We start from the raw sequence: 15,411 nt of genomic DNA on the forward strand, positions 1-15,411 counted from the left end.
CCCAGACTTGCTGGAAAAGAAGCAATATTTTTAACAAGATCTGCTGGTGATTCATATGCACATTAAAGTTTGGGAAGCCCTGGTCTAAAGAAAGTCAGCCTTTTCACTGAATGGTTGATGATTTTCTGCTGAGGTCTACTGGCTGGTATGTCCTTTCCAACCATATCCAGGTCAACAGCCACTGACACTGGTCCATCCACTGGTGCACACTTCTTGAAAGTTGACCATATTGACTAGGCCCTTTGATCACTAATTCAAAGTATGCACGTTCTCCCTTCTTAATAATTGAGGAAAACTAACCTCTAAACTTTTTGAAATATTAACTTGGCTTTGCAATAAATGAGATGGGTCAAGTTTGGGTTTTATTTTTCAATATCCATCTGTAGGCCTGAGTTGTGTTCTTTTTCACCTCATTTTAGTAAGCCTGAGCTCTGTTCATTTCTTATTGGATCATCACTCCATGGGTATAAAAATATTCAAGTAAATTATGATTTTTGTCGGCTCTCTGTCTTCTCTCCACTCACTTTCTATCTTCTTGGCATATCTTCCCATTTTTGTGTCCCCTAAACATATATATTTCACAACCAGGAATGAAGCCAGAATGAGCCTGACCTATTTAGAAGTGGCTGCTTTACACCTGGTTGCAAAAATGACAGAAAATTAGCAAAGTGACTTTCCCAGCTCAAATGGGAAACTGTGCTTCTAGGCTTATGTGAGCCGTGTCATGACAGTGACAGCAACCACAAAACTTCTAAACACAAAAATCTGAATAGCAGCTGACACGTTAGAAAAACGGCTTTATTTGCCTTTCTAAAAAGATAAAGAAAAGCACTGGTCCACTGTGTGGCTTGCTGTGTTTTAGTGGGTAAAACCTGATCTCTAATAAAAGAAAGCAAAGCAGTAAACTAGACTTTGTATATGCTTTTCAGAAAAAAAAAAAAAAAAATCAATCCAGCTAAGATGCTAGGAAAACAATGTTTTTTACCAATCTAATTTATACATGGAGTATTAATACAGCATTTCATTTTAATCTTCCGTGAATGCTAACAAAACAGAATTACTATCCTATTTTCCTGGTTTAAAACAAAAGAAGGAGTATGTACAAATATGCTAAACAGACATGCATACCACAAATTATAGTGGAAACCAAAAGTAAATCTTAAAAATAAATCATTAACGTCAGTTTACCTCAAAGAAACAGGCCTCTCCTCCTGGGCACCTGTGAACCAACCTTTCCCAACATAAATAATATTTTGTCGTTGTGTTGTAAGGAGGCTCTACACTAAAAGTTTGAAGGTTGGAAAAGTGGAAAATTGAAATTGTCATTATAAATAAAGAAACCAAAGGCAAAGTTGATTTCAATCCATGGGACCATTAAGGGTGTTTTATATAGTAACTACATTCAACCCTCAACTGAATTGCCATCTTATATTCACTGTGGGGCTAGCATGTTCTACGGTAACTAGTTACCAGTAAAATGGGTTGAGGGATTGTTTTGATTTGACCCAAAAGAATACTGCCTTTTAAATATATTTGTTGTCTGCTTAGAACAGAGCATATCATCCACTATTAACACTTCCTGAAGAAACTCTCTTCCAGAGATTTAAATCATAATTATAGTACAAAAAAATTAAAGTATAAAGTACACTGTTCTTTAATATGCCATCCAGCCAGGGGAAAAGATTGAAAGGTTTGTACTGCAAACCTAACTACTGAAGATCAACCAAATGTACAGGAATTGAGTACAAGAATGTAGAATATACAATGTTATAAATAATGTCATTGAAAAACACTAAAAGAAGTAGCAGGGGGGCGCAGTTGTTGAGAGTCTGCCTGCCAATGCAGGTGACACGGGTTCGAGCCCTGGTCTGGGAAGATCCCACATGCCGCGGAGCAACTAGGCCCGTGAGCCACAACTACTGAGCCTGCGCGTCTGGAGCCTGTGCTCCGCAACAAGAGAGGCCGTGATAGTGAGAGGCCCGCGCACTGCGATGAAGAGTGGCCCCCGCTTGCCGCAACTGGAGAAAGCCCTCGCACAGAAACGAAGACCCAACACAGCCAAAAATAAAATAAATAAATAAATAAATAAATAATAAAATTATTAAAAAAAAAAAAAAGTAGTAGGAACACTTTTATCTAGAGTGATAAATCAGCACAGTCTGGAAAAATAGCCATTCTTCACTAACACTTGTGTGATTCAGTTTCTGTCTTCAGAACCACTGCTCATAGCACCCCTTTTTTTTCTGATTAATGTGGAAATTTTACATGAATATGTTTTGTTGCCTGGTAATTAATAAAGTTTTTCTAAGGTTAAAAAGGACCTGGTGGAGAAACAGACCACAACATGTTTCACAGCATGAATAAATTTACAGTAATTCACAGCAGGAGGGGCTGTTAGAAAAATATTGTGAGACATTTTGACTGTGCTGTTAATGGGATCGGGAATGGCACAGTTAAACTTCCCAGCCCTGCCTACCATGCTCGCTCAATCGCTAAGGGCAGAGGAAAAAGAAGAAAGGAGATTCTTTCAAAATGCAATGATGACAGGCATTTCAAAGGAAACTACAAAGTGCTAAAATACAGAATAATTTGGCTAGAATAATATAAATGTTTCAGTTATTTTTACTTAACTGAAATATCTGCACCATTATATCAAAAATCTGTTTCAATCTGATCACTAATATAATGTGGATCATGCATTAATTAATTGATCAATTCAGCAAACATTGATCAAGTGACTGTTATGTTCAAGGGATACATCAGGCACCATGGAGGAGATATTTTTGCTTATAAAATGTAGGGAATTTGTTCATCATATAATGCTTACATGATGAAATACTAAAAGGGGAATTTTTTAAAGAAAGCCCACCTTATAAAGGAATGAAATCCCAATAGCTCTTTTTTATGGAAATTAAAATATTACCAGTTGCAAACCAAATGCAATGGCCGTAGTTACTGGCAAATTGTTGGGTTTACAGTGATGAAATACACCAGACCATACTCTTATGAGTTACTTTTAGAGTTAGCTAACAAGTTTCATCAAAAAAAAGGTGGAAATACGATGAACTCCGTCAATCTTTGACTTAAACACAACAGGTATATTTTAAAAGTTTGCTGAGGGTGAGACCTAAAAGAAAGGCCAACTGACCACAAATCCATGTTTTAAACAAGACATCTAACTTGAAGACTTGGGGATATTATCCAACTTCTCCAACATGGAATTTCAGAGACAGAATTTAAATTCAACAATGTAGCATAATTTACTGCTCAATCTGCCTAACTTCTCTTAAAGAACCAAAGTTGGGAAACCATCAAGAGGAAAATTAATATATGACTAAGCCCCAAACTGAAGGCTCCCTCTCTCAACTCAAATCTCTAGAAATTAGGTTCATTTTTTAAAAAATCCAGAACCACGTTGGAAAATCAGAAGGTATAACTGTTGGTGGATAAGAACAATGAGAAACTCCTGAACAAGAGAAAGTGGGGAAATGAAATGAAAGAAAAACAGCACAGTTCCCAACAGACACATGAGTATGTGCCACACAAAACAGGGAAGCTGCTGGGCTGACCTGAGACTAGGGGTGGACGGCAGGGCAGGGTGGGGCCTCCCCTCCACTAAGCCACAGGGTCACTGGTTAAGAAAACAAGTAGAAGCACAGAGGAATAAACTTTCCACATCCTACCTTTGCCCTCCCACCTCAGGCACAGCATCCAACAACTGCTGCAGCTGCCCCCAAGTAGAAGCAATGAGTGCGGGAAGTTTACAGGAGAAAGTCAGTCATGCTAGGTACCCTAGAGATATGGTGAACCCCAGTATGGAAAAGCGTGTTTCAGTCATTAAAAAAAAAAGTCACTAGAGATTTCAGAAATTAAAAATCAATTGGCAGAAGGGAAAATTCAGTAGCTGGAGAAATAGCTGAAGGGCAAAGTAGTGAGTAAACAATTCTCCCATTATGCAGCACAAAAGGACAAGCAGATGGAAAGTATTACAGAAAGGGTGAGAGGTATGGAGAGAGGAGCCAGAAGTGTAAATAGCCATCTAAATAAATTAGAAAATTCTTCCAGAACTGAAGATGTGAACACTCATATTGAAAAAGTACACTGCATGTCAAACAAAATAAAATTTTAAGCATGCACACATGCCTAGTTATAGTGTAGTAAAATTTAAGAATAACATGGATAAGAAGAAAATCCTAAAAGCTTCTAGAGAAAAAGAAAAGCATAGGTTACCTATCAAGAAATAAGCATCAGACTGGCCTCAGGCTTCTCATCAGCAACAATGAACACATGGAGAACGTGGTATAATATCTGCAAAATTCTAAGAGGAAGTTATCTGGAGTCTAGAATTTTACACTCAGCCAATTCCAATGAGAAGAAAAAATACAGGCTGATTTTCCACTGGGCAAGAACGTGAATTTTATTTTTTTAATTTCTCTGAAAGAAATATTAGAAGATATACTCCAGCAAAAAGAAAAACCACTCTAAGAGGAAGTAGTGGAATACAAAAATCAACAATATACAGAGAAACAGTAAATCCTCAAAAACATCAAGTAACAGTCTAAAAATAAAATCTCATTACTTGAATTAGCTCTATGTGTATTAAATAAATTTAATTAATTAATTTTTTAAAGTAAATAAATAAAAATAAAAAATAAAAATAAAATCTCAGATGAGAAGGGAGGAGAAAGTAAAGGGAAGTAAAAGTATCTTTTCTCATCTTGTTGGGGGTTCTTTCTAGATACTTACAAAAAATATGTTTAAATATGTGTGGTAAATATTTTGGCACTGTATATTTACAAACAGAGAAACATAATTTATAACTTTCGAACAATTAAGAAAAAATAAAACAAAGAACACTGTCAGTGGAAGAAAAGGAAGGAAAAGGAATAACCTTGTAGAAAAATAGACAAAAGGTATAAATAGGCAATTCAATGGAGAATAATCACAATGTCTAATAAACATAGAAGATACTCAATAGCAACCAGGAAAATGCAAACTAAAAAGCAATGACATACCATTTTTTAGAGATACAAAAAATAAGAAGTTTGCTAATATCAAGGTATACTTTGCTGGGGTGGCTATAAATTGGTACAACCACTTTTTAATGTGCAAACCATATTAACCAAAAATTCTGCTTCCCGCTATGTACTCTAGAAAAACCTTCACATCTGTATGTATGTACAAAGATCATGTATAAGGAGGCTGGTTGAAACACTTTTGTAGTAAAATGGGAAATGCCCATCAATATGGAAGATTTAACATAATCAAGATATATTCTACCATGAATAACACACAATAATTAAAAAGATATGATAGATCGATGGCTTCTGACCTGAAATGGTCACAAACAAGTAAAGATAAGCTTTATGTGTAAATGTAGGAAATTATTTTTGCAACAAAATGTATCAATAGTATATGTGCAATTATAAATAAGTAAAAAACACTGGGAAAGAAAATAAAAATTAGCAGAGAAAGAACAAGACAGTTTAAGAACACAAAAAAATAAGTCTATCAGTTCACCTTTTCTAATGTTACTTTTTGAAAAGCATTGTTGACCCTGAAATTGTGAATGCTACCATAAATGTAATCATTCAATCCTAATCAATCAAACACATGTCCTCTGACAGTGGATTCAAAGCCTCACTCTCATACACACAATTCATTGACTAATTCGTAGGGAACAAATTTTAAAACACTGAAAATTGACAAACTGGTCAGGAAAAATTAGAACCAGTTCACTCCTACCCCTCCCCTGCTCCAGTCACAGCGGTCTATCAACAGCACATTAGGTGGGTACATTACAGGAATGCTGTCAAGACAATATGGCCAAAAATTAAAATTAAAAAAAGAGAATTGGTTTCAGGCAAGGGCAAAGCAGACGTCTATTAAGAGGCCTTTTGTGAAATCAGAGCAGGAGTCAGATGCTTTCTCTTTTTTCCTCTCAGTGGTTGCTGAAACAATGTGGCCACACAGCCATGGGGATCTGGGAGCTGGCCAAGCAGCCAGGTGACTCAACATTGAGTTTCTTGTCCCTCTGGGCAATTTCTCTCAGCGGTACAAACTTATACCAGAGCAGAGAACAGTTATCCTCTTATCAATCAGGGAAAGATAGATATTAAAAAATTTTTTTTAATATTGGCTAATAATGAAAGTCGAGGGAAGCTGACAAGGGAACAAAGCTTAATTCCCCCATTATGCAACCAAAGGGCTCTCGTTCCAACAGAAATCTGTGGGAAGAGTAACTGCTGTCTTCTAAGACCCTGCAGGGGAAGAAGCAAACACTTATCATTCCTTTATTACACTCTCATTAAAAATGAGCAGCAGCTATATTTTCCTTAAATAAAAATTGACTCCAAACAATAGGATCCTCTGAAAACAAAGACCTGGAAGTTTATGGTTAATATACAGATTCCTCTCGGAGAAGAACCTGGTGCTGTGTGGCTTTCTGCTGTGTCACCAGCCATTAGGCCAGAAGATCACATTTAATTGTTAACTGATTAACCGGTTGACTGATTAAAATTTCAACTGAGGAATAATATGCATATGTGGGTACTGCAGAGGCATGTCCCAAGAGCCCGTAGCAGTGAAATCCTAACCAGAACACTTGGATTTTCCCTTCTTGTAAACACACTGGGATTCACAGAGCTGTAATTTTATCATATGGTGCCCTTTTAAATTCTGGAGATTGTAAACCCAGACATGGGGGAAAGCAAGTCAAAGGGCAGATCTGTGGTTTCCCAGCAAGATACACTGACATCCGGCAACAAGACAAGTGTAAGGGAATGTTCTGGATTGAACTGCATGTTCTTGTGCTGCCAGGACACTTTATCCCCCTGAGATCCTTCCTCTGCATGGCCTAGGTGCCAACCAAGTATGTATGTGGCCAGTGAAGTACCACACTCTCAGCCGATACTTTTTGTATGGATAGATGGATAGATGAACAAATGAACAAAGAAACAAAGGAATAAACAGTGTATTTTTTTCTCTGTGCACTTTAAAGTCATCCATTCAGCATTAATATTCTACTGGCAAAGAACACTCAGCAAAGTTGCTCCCAGCTGATTTCTCTGCACTGCACACGAAAGTGGCCCAACTCAGTGGAGACATCAACAGCATACATATAAAATCCAGGTAGTGGTAACCTTCCCAGACTCTCTACCACACCAAGGCAATTAGAATAATTAATAGCAAGTAGAACTTATTGATTTAAAAGTAAATTACCACAATGGGGTATCTGCAGGTTTGCCAGGGAAATATTCTTGCTGTTTTCATCGAGGCAGTACAAGTCCTGAGTTTCTGGACCGGGTTTAGTCTCCTGAAGAGTCTTGATCCACATAATGTTGCAGGAGCATGTAAATGGGTTGCCCACCAGGATCCTACATGGAACAAAAATGAAATCCAATCAGCCTTCTCTTTCAGTTTTAGCTACAGAAGTGTTTATGGAGCACTAACAGCATTATTAATTTCTTCTAGACGGCAATCTTTGGAAGTCACACCCATCTTTATAGCATAACAGTACTTATTATTCATTCATTTACCTGATACTTACTGATCTTCTGCTATGTGCAAACACCCCTGTAGAGGCTAAAGGATGCAAAGTGATGTGAGACCTTTCGGACCCATAGGGAAACAAGGTAGGAACAGAATTAACTCTAATATAGGATAGAAAAAGATGTCTCATAAGATGGGGGAAAATAAGATACCGTAACAAATTTATCACAGATATTATACAGTTATGAAGAAGATCTTAAGTGAAGAAGCCAACGTTAAGTTTTCGGGAACACTAACATACTTATTTCTAACCAGGCTAGAGATTCAAGTGTTATCACTTAATAAGTTTGAACTTCAGCAATTTCATCTGAATTGAAAACGAGACTGTGAATACAAGGCTAAGACTAAAGTGTGAGAGCCTGGAGGGTGCACTCCCAGCTTTCCGAATGACACAACCACAGGTCAGTTTGACTGATGCAAGAAAGCTGGAGTGAATGTGAGAGACAGAACCTGGGAGGGAGCTCTTAGACCTCCTTCACACAGACACACACACACACACATACACACGCGCGCGCACACGCACGCCAAGCTCAGGGTTTCTGAGAGCAAGTGCAACCGAGCTCCAGACTGAGCTACTTAGCCCATTGTGGGAGGGTCTGCAAAGAGAAAGTCACTATTCAGCCATGCTGCCTGGACTCCTGTGGCCTGTGATTGGTCAAGGAGGAAGTAGTCAAGAGGAAAATAAAAACCACAAGGAAAAAAAAATCTTTAAATGCTTATTTATAATACTCAGTGGCCTATTTAAGATGACTTCCATTTATGGCAATGAGTCTTTAAATGAGGCCATTTAAAATCATTACATAGGCTCTGCCTGGCATTAACCACAATACTTAAGATTTCCGTGAGGACAGGACCTGGGCTTTGCAGCATCATTTACTCCTGTGGTTTTCTGGTTGGGTTCTAAGAATCTCAGGGAATCCCTGGAGACTTTTCCAGGAGTTTCCTTGGAGAAAATGTGGTCCTGACAGACTCGTTTAATTTGTGTCTGCTTGATCGCCTCCAAATATCCCTCCAACACCAAAATAAGAGTTGAGACTGCTAGGTATGGAATATAATGCAGATGATATCCACAATGTTTAAACCCCAACTAATCCAAGAGGTTTCCTGGTGTTCTGAGTCCATGAAAAACTAAGAAATCTTTTTTAAAAGCAGGTATGACTGAATCCACAGAAGGGATAAAGAAGAGAAGGGATCTTGAGCTACAAAGACAGCAACGTTCATCCGACCACACGGCACGGGCAGACAGCTGGCTTCTTCCTCTCACACACGGTACAAACTCCTTTTGCAGCGATTGTTAGAGCATGTTATACTTAATTTGTTCAGGCTTCTACTGCTCCCCCTGGATAGCAGAGTCCTGGAGTACAGATACCGTTCTCCTTATATGCCTATGGCCTAGTGCCATGATAGTTTGATTTGCAACAGGTACACAATTAACATTTGTTGAATGAATTAATTAAATATGCTGCAGGGGCGGTATTGAGACATGTGAATTTGAAATCAGAACTCTAATTTTTATCCCATCAAGAAAATTCTCTGCAGTGATGCTCGAAGTTTTTACACTGAGTAGCCTACTTTATTGCACATAACTTCCTTAAGTTTTTTATGCCTATCCCTGTGTTAGAAAGCCAGTGCTTCAACTCCCTGAATTAAGTCTTTCCCAAAAGAATTGCCACCGTGTAACTCTCATGACTACCTATTAACTTGTTATCGCTCTACTAGTGGCATCTTCTAATCTGCACAATTTCCTTGTGAATAGGGGTGGACCCTACAGCTCAGGCAACAGATAGTTTAAGCAAAAAGCTATTGCCTGGTATTCAAAGGCCTTGCCCATCTGGACCCACCTCTGACACACAGAGCCTGTGCTTTAAGGTTCTTTGGGTACCTGACCCATAGGAATGTCAACAGTTTATATTTGCTTCACGGTGATAACACAAGAATTAAGCACACTTGGAAATGCTGGCTATTAGTAATCGATACATTTCAGTATCTTCCCTATCATTTTTCAGCAAAGGGGATTTGGGGATAAGGATAAATCCGGAATGCATTGGCAGACCTAGAAGGAAATCTCACAAGGATGGTTGGGTAGGGAGAGGACTGCCTCTTCTCGAATGTTCACTAAGGGAGCGCAGGCACTGTCGTCGGGGTATAAACTGAGGAGTTTTGCCCATTGCTGTTTGCTCTTTGAATGGGTTTGCTTTCCATTAGGGCCTGGACAGAACAAGGACCAAACAGATGCTGTGAGACATGTTGCCGTCTTTTTCACACAAAACCCTCATCTTTCTCTCATTTTCCCTCCTTTAGAAAACAAGTCTTTTGTGTAAAAACAACATTTAAACTCATTATAAATGATATATTACTACTGAGTTTTTTTTTTCTTTACTGCTGAATCATGTTTTCATGGAGGAATAAAAGAACAAATGGCCAAAAATTAAGAAATCATTTTTCTTGAATTTTGATATAAAAATAGACCTGCAGCATCACTTATTTTAAAAAATACTTAATTACACTTTCCTTTGAAATTTTTTTCCCCAAATGCCATACAAAATCATTACTTACAGCTCAGACAAGTCAAGGTGACGAAAATGTTTCCTAGACAATACCGTCAGTTTATTTCTGGTAAAATTGCTGAAAGGAATCAAAAACATTAAATGTGAATTACAAGTGTACATTTCAGGAATAAAGTATTCAAATAGAGTTTTTTTCAAAATATAATTTTATTTGATCATGGTTCATGCCGTACTTAAGATCCAGTAATCTCTTTCTTTCACCTAGAGTAATAACTTAGTTTTCCCTGCCTCTCCTATAATTCTTGCTTGAGAGTGGGGTTGAGGGGGCATAATTTTCATAATGGTTATTTTGAATCTCTTTTTTACTCAAAATTTTCTTTTTCATATTCAGAGCCAAGTTATATACCTCTTAGAGATATCTGATCTTCTGAACAATTAATAGGGAGATTAAATTAAACTAAATTAAATTTAAACCATAAACTCACTAGGGGAAAATATACTTTAAAACTAAAAAGCATCATGAATACTTTGAAATTACACGACACACAAAACTCTGAATATTAACTGAATTTAACACATCCTAATAGGAAAGATAACAACTATTGATTGATAAACTCTGCTGAGATTGCTTATATATGACTTCCAAATAACTAGATAAATTCACGATCAAAATATCAGATAAAAATATGTCAGATTTTATCTGGAAATATTCTAGCAACGTATCATTTTAAGATGTGAACCAACCAGACAATGAAAAGATGTCCTATTTGTGACTGAAAAATAATAATGAATTTACTGATGTGTTCCAAATATGTAGTTTTATTCAAGAGAATGGGAGTTTCAGTTTCCAATGATCAGTGCCATGAGACCTTGAGCTGGGAAATTCAGACCCTTAATCCTGGCAGCTGACTCGCTCTGTGAATTTGTTTACTGGTCGAATTTATTTAAAGAGTGTGCAATGCTTGGTCCTCTAGACATGTGTTTCATGAGTCACATGAATGTAAAACAAACATCAAATTTTACAAAACAGCTGAGCCCTCAACAGTTTGCCATGAGCCTTTCAGTATCTGATTCCCGTTCAGGAAGGTGAGCACCGGTCTGAGAGTCAGGTAAATTCGGGAAATCTGCGGCGACAGCAATTCTGGCCTCACTGAGGCTAGTCTATTGCGTCTGTCTCACAAAATCATGGGCTGAAGTGTGCTGGTCTGTCTGGCCAGTCTCTTTCACAGAGGGGTTAAAGACCAGGAGGAGCTAATACATGAACTAAGACTAGTCAGCTGATGGATAAAGAAAATGCCCCTTTAGCGTCTCGTAATTCAAGAAGGCACACGGCCACTCCCAGCTTCATTCTATATTGAGATTTCCTCTCATCCAAACCCCCATCTACAAGAGGGTGCCCTCTTCCTTCTACGCTGGCATCTTCTCTCCTCACACTGAGTGTAAAGTGCTCACCCACATGAAAAAATAATCCAGCGGGAAGTTGTAAAATGTGCCCACATAAATCTTTTCTTTTGGAACGTGAATTAAGAATGGGTTTCACTGCAGTATAATACACTGACAAGTCATTCTGCCTGTCTTCACCAGAGCCTGTGAGGCACAAATGTTTTCATCTCCATCAGAAATCCCCATCCTTCTGAAGGAAAAAAACCAAAAACAGAAACAAAAACCCTATTCTTCCTCCCAAGAAGAAAGAGGAGCGAGGAGGCAAAGAAAGAGGACACACTCATTGTCAAGGTTCCGGGTCGGCTAGCAAGGCCGGCACCGGGGCAGCTGCCCTGTCAGGCTGCTACCAGCACAGCCCAGAGCAGGGTTACGTGCCAAAGAACAAGATGAGTTTTATGAACCATACTTATTATTGGGTCCAAAAGCCAAAAGGGAGGAGGAGGGAAGGAAATAAAAATCAACAATCCTCTTACTGTTTGATTATAGAACTTTTGCAAAGGAGCTAATTAGCACCTCTGCAAAGTCCCTGGAAAACACAAATACTGGCTTTTCTCACAGTTTCTGGGTTCTCAGGGGCCAGGCAGGAATTAAAGGCACCAAGAAATAAACTCAGGGACCAGTCCTAGGGGCTCTGGACAGTCAGCATGCGATGCTAAATATGCACAGGTTAGGGGAGGAATGATGAAAGTGACAGACAGGATCCAGTCTGAATTCCCCTAAAACCCAAAGTGAAATAGATGCTCTTGTGCACATTTTTATTTTATTGGAGAAACTCAGAGAGATAATCAGTATATCCCACGGGTAGAGAGAAACAGCCTCTCATACACATTTCTTTATCAGCTCCCTTGCAGCCATGGTGCTGATGTTCAACTAAGGATGCCGTTCGCTACGTGCGGGAATCAGGGAGAACACGCCAGCGCCTTCAGTCATAAGCAGAAGTTGAGACCCAGGTCTGGAAAGGCAGACAACTGACTTAATTTCCTCCTCCTTGCCATTCCCTAGAGCCAACTGCTTAATTTAATTTCTATTTTGGCGATTAGGAGCCTCTTTCATCACGTGAATATCTGAAGCTTACTGACATTGTAACTTCTTTCTAACTGTCTGAATATTAGCCTGACTTCGTACTGCCTTACCATTTGACAATGGCTACAAATATCAGTAATTTCTGCAGTTTGATCAGTAACTGGGCTTCCCAACTGTTGGCTTTTAAAGAAGCTGTATAAGATATGTCCATCTCCTTGGTTTCCTATTTTCAAATGACACCTCTTTGGGAGACTGGGACTAATATTTGGCTTTATATAAGTATGTACAGCACACAGAATACCATTAAAATTACTCTACCGTAAATCAGCCTGAAAAAAATACAAAAGGTGGCTTTGGTTTTCATATAAATAGCTTGGAACAAGGAAAGTAGGGAAAATATAAGAGGCATAGTAAAGTCATAAAAAGGTCTATTTCTAAAACAATTAACCATAGCCCACTATATAGATCACTACGTTAGGGGAAGTGATGTAGTAAAACAACCAGTAAAACGTGCTCATTGAGTAATTCAGGTCTGCAGTCAGCAGTAATGAAAATACCAGAACGTAACCACTGGGGTCATTAATTATACTTAAGTGATTGCATTAGAGCATTTTGCCTTTTTCTTGTGTCCAACTTCTCTCTTGTTTATGCTAGCAAGGCCTACGCAAGACATCAGAATTTGTGCAGGCAAACCAACTACGGAGATGTTGCCAAAAAGCCTCTACATGAAATGTGTTAATAAAGTTCCTTGGAGTTTTGTCACCTTTTTGCCAAAAGTTTTATATCTTAATTCTACTGACTTTATTTTTAAATTGACTTCCTCATTAATGCCACCTATGAAATATGAAGTCATTGTACTGGCTTGATGAAATTAAGGTTTTTCATAAGATCAACAAATCTCCATAGAGTGTCCAGGCAATCTGCTCGAAGAGAACGATTTCTTTTACAAACTGGCCTGGAAGTCAGTCAGGGAACAGTTCTCCCCAAGAAAAAGAAAGAGGACAAATGTTACAAGAAGGGCTGATTCTCTCATTATATGGAAAACACATTTCATTTTCTGTCCTCTTACTAAAAGAACATAGCCAGGAGTGAGCCCTGAGTCTGCAACTTTCCATCTGTGGATCTGAGTCTGATTTTATGCTTATGAAATGGGAATCAAGAAGATCCCCCCTACCAACTGTCAGAAAAATCAAGTGAGATCAACCAGGTGAGAGTTCTGTATGTAAATCGTAGTCTATGAAACACATAAGGTACTGTTGCAGAGAATCTGCAAAGCACAAAAGGGCCAATGAATGCAGGCAACCTTCCTCCCGCAGAAGTTCCTACTGAAAACTCGGGGTGGGGGGCGCCCATCAGAGCTTAAGGGTGATCCTCTGTTTCATGAAGAAACGTCTCAGGAAGGCCACACCTTATTGACCAAGTGCCATCATCTAAGAAGATTTAGCAGCAAACAACCTAAGAGCTCCCACTGTCCATATTTCCATTTGACTTCAGTTGATATCACCCTGACTTCGGTGGAAGCATTTGCTATTGTTACAATTGTCTGAACCTCTGGCATGTTCCATGATTGAGTTTTCTCCACTTCTATCAATCATGACACATAGCTTTTGGAAAAAGAAGGTTCAAAAGAGGATCTATTGGGGGAGGAAGAGCATTAGCAATTTTTAGTTCCCTAAAAAGGCCAAGGCCAAGTCAGTTTCTTTCAATTCCACTAGTTTGATGTCTTCCAGGGAACATGTCATGATTCCAAGAAAAAGAATCGAGGACGCTGTACCAGGACATAGTTTTCACATCAGACTCCTTGCTGTTGGCCTATTGCTCTGTCCAAGATGGAAATGGCCCAGAAATTCATGAAAGGGAATAAGCAGGCTGTTCTAAGTACCCTTCTAAAGCTATTCAGAAATCAAAGCTAATGCTTCTAAGCTATTGTCAAAGCTATACTAACTTTTTAAAAGGAGGTTTAGAGCTGGAAAAGAAGGAAAAATAAACAGAGGGGGAAAATATTGAATAAGCTGGGTCCTGGGAAGCAAAAAAATCAACCTTTACTTACATGTGCTGTAAGTTGCTGTTTTTCAGAAATGCTTTATGAGCTACAAATTTTAATCCGGAATCCACAATGGTCCTAAGAAAACACATAATTGCATGTATGTTAGAGCTAACAGACGACTGTCCCTCTGACGATAACGGAGCATAAGAAAAAGTTCTGAGATAAGGTATGCAAGTCCTGAGTACTCACAGGTTTTTCAGTCCCACATAAGCTTCAATATCATCTTCGTTGATGATTTCTAATCTTTTCTGATTTGCAATGTAACTGCAAAAAAAGCAGAGAGTGCAAACTAGTAACTCAGAATGCAGGCAGTCCATAAAAAAATGGGTAACTTCCATCCAACCTCACCAGGCTGCTCAAGGCAATCCCTCCCCACCCACCTAGCCCCACCATTTATTTTAAATACAGCAAGGGGAGCAAAACCAAATGAGACTGAGGAGAAACCATGGTTGAGCAGGTTTCATTGTCAATGACAGGATCACCAGGTTTCATTTTTTTCTTAAACTTTTATTACTCTTTCAACTAACAAGTTCAGTTTGCCTCTCCACTCAAGGTATCCCCTGTGTATAGAGGTGAAAATAACTTGGAAATGCATCCACTACCTCTCAAAAGCATTTCACCCTTATGGTGACAGCCACAGGGAAGCTGGCATCACCACACAGAGGACAAATCACATCTTTCCTCACACTCCAAGAGAAGCAGTCACTCCTTCCTTTTACCTCCTGAAACACTGAAGACGATTCCCCTCCCCCTTTCTCTCTCTCCCTCCCTCCCTTCCTTCCAACTCTCTCTTTTCCTGGCCCAGGATCCCCTCGTTCTGCTTTTGTCAGTAATAAAACC

The 15,411-nt window shown here is 38.8% G+C and overlaps 1 protein-coding gene across 11 annotated transcripts in view; it reads right to left on the bottom strand.

Annotated features, from left to right (window-relative positions):
• The window catches only part of NTRK2 (neurotrophic receptor tyrosine kinase 2), a 409,783-nt gene that overhangs the window by 361,430 nt on the left and 32,942 nt on the right, over window positions 1-15,411 (bottom strand). For all 11 annotated transcript variants that reach the window (XM_082401158.1, XM_082401155.1, XM_082401159.1 and 8 more), the window contains 4 exons: window positions 14,761-14,835; window positions 14,575-14,646; window positions 10,108-10,176; window positions 7,222-7,376 (listed from right to left, as the gene is read on the bottom strand). In XM_082401158.1, coding sequence (XP_082257284.1) covers window positions 7,222-7,376; window positions 10,108-10,176; window positions 14,575-14,646; window positions 14,761-14,835 — 371 coding nt within the window. The remainder of the gene's footprint in view (window positions 1-7,221; window positions 7,377-10,107; window positions 10,177-14,574; window positions 14,647-14,760; window positions 14,836-15,411) is intronic.

The sequence above is a fragment of the Balaenoptera borealis genome, assembly GCF_965194805.1.
Source record: "Balaenoptera borealis genome assembly, chromosome: 8".
Classification (NCBI taxonomy): Eukaryota; Metazoa; Chordata; class Mammalia; order Artiodactyla; family Balaenopteridae; genus Balaenoptera; species Balaenoptera borealis.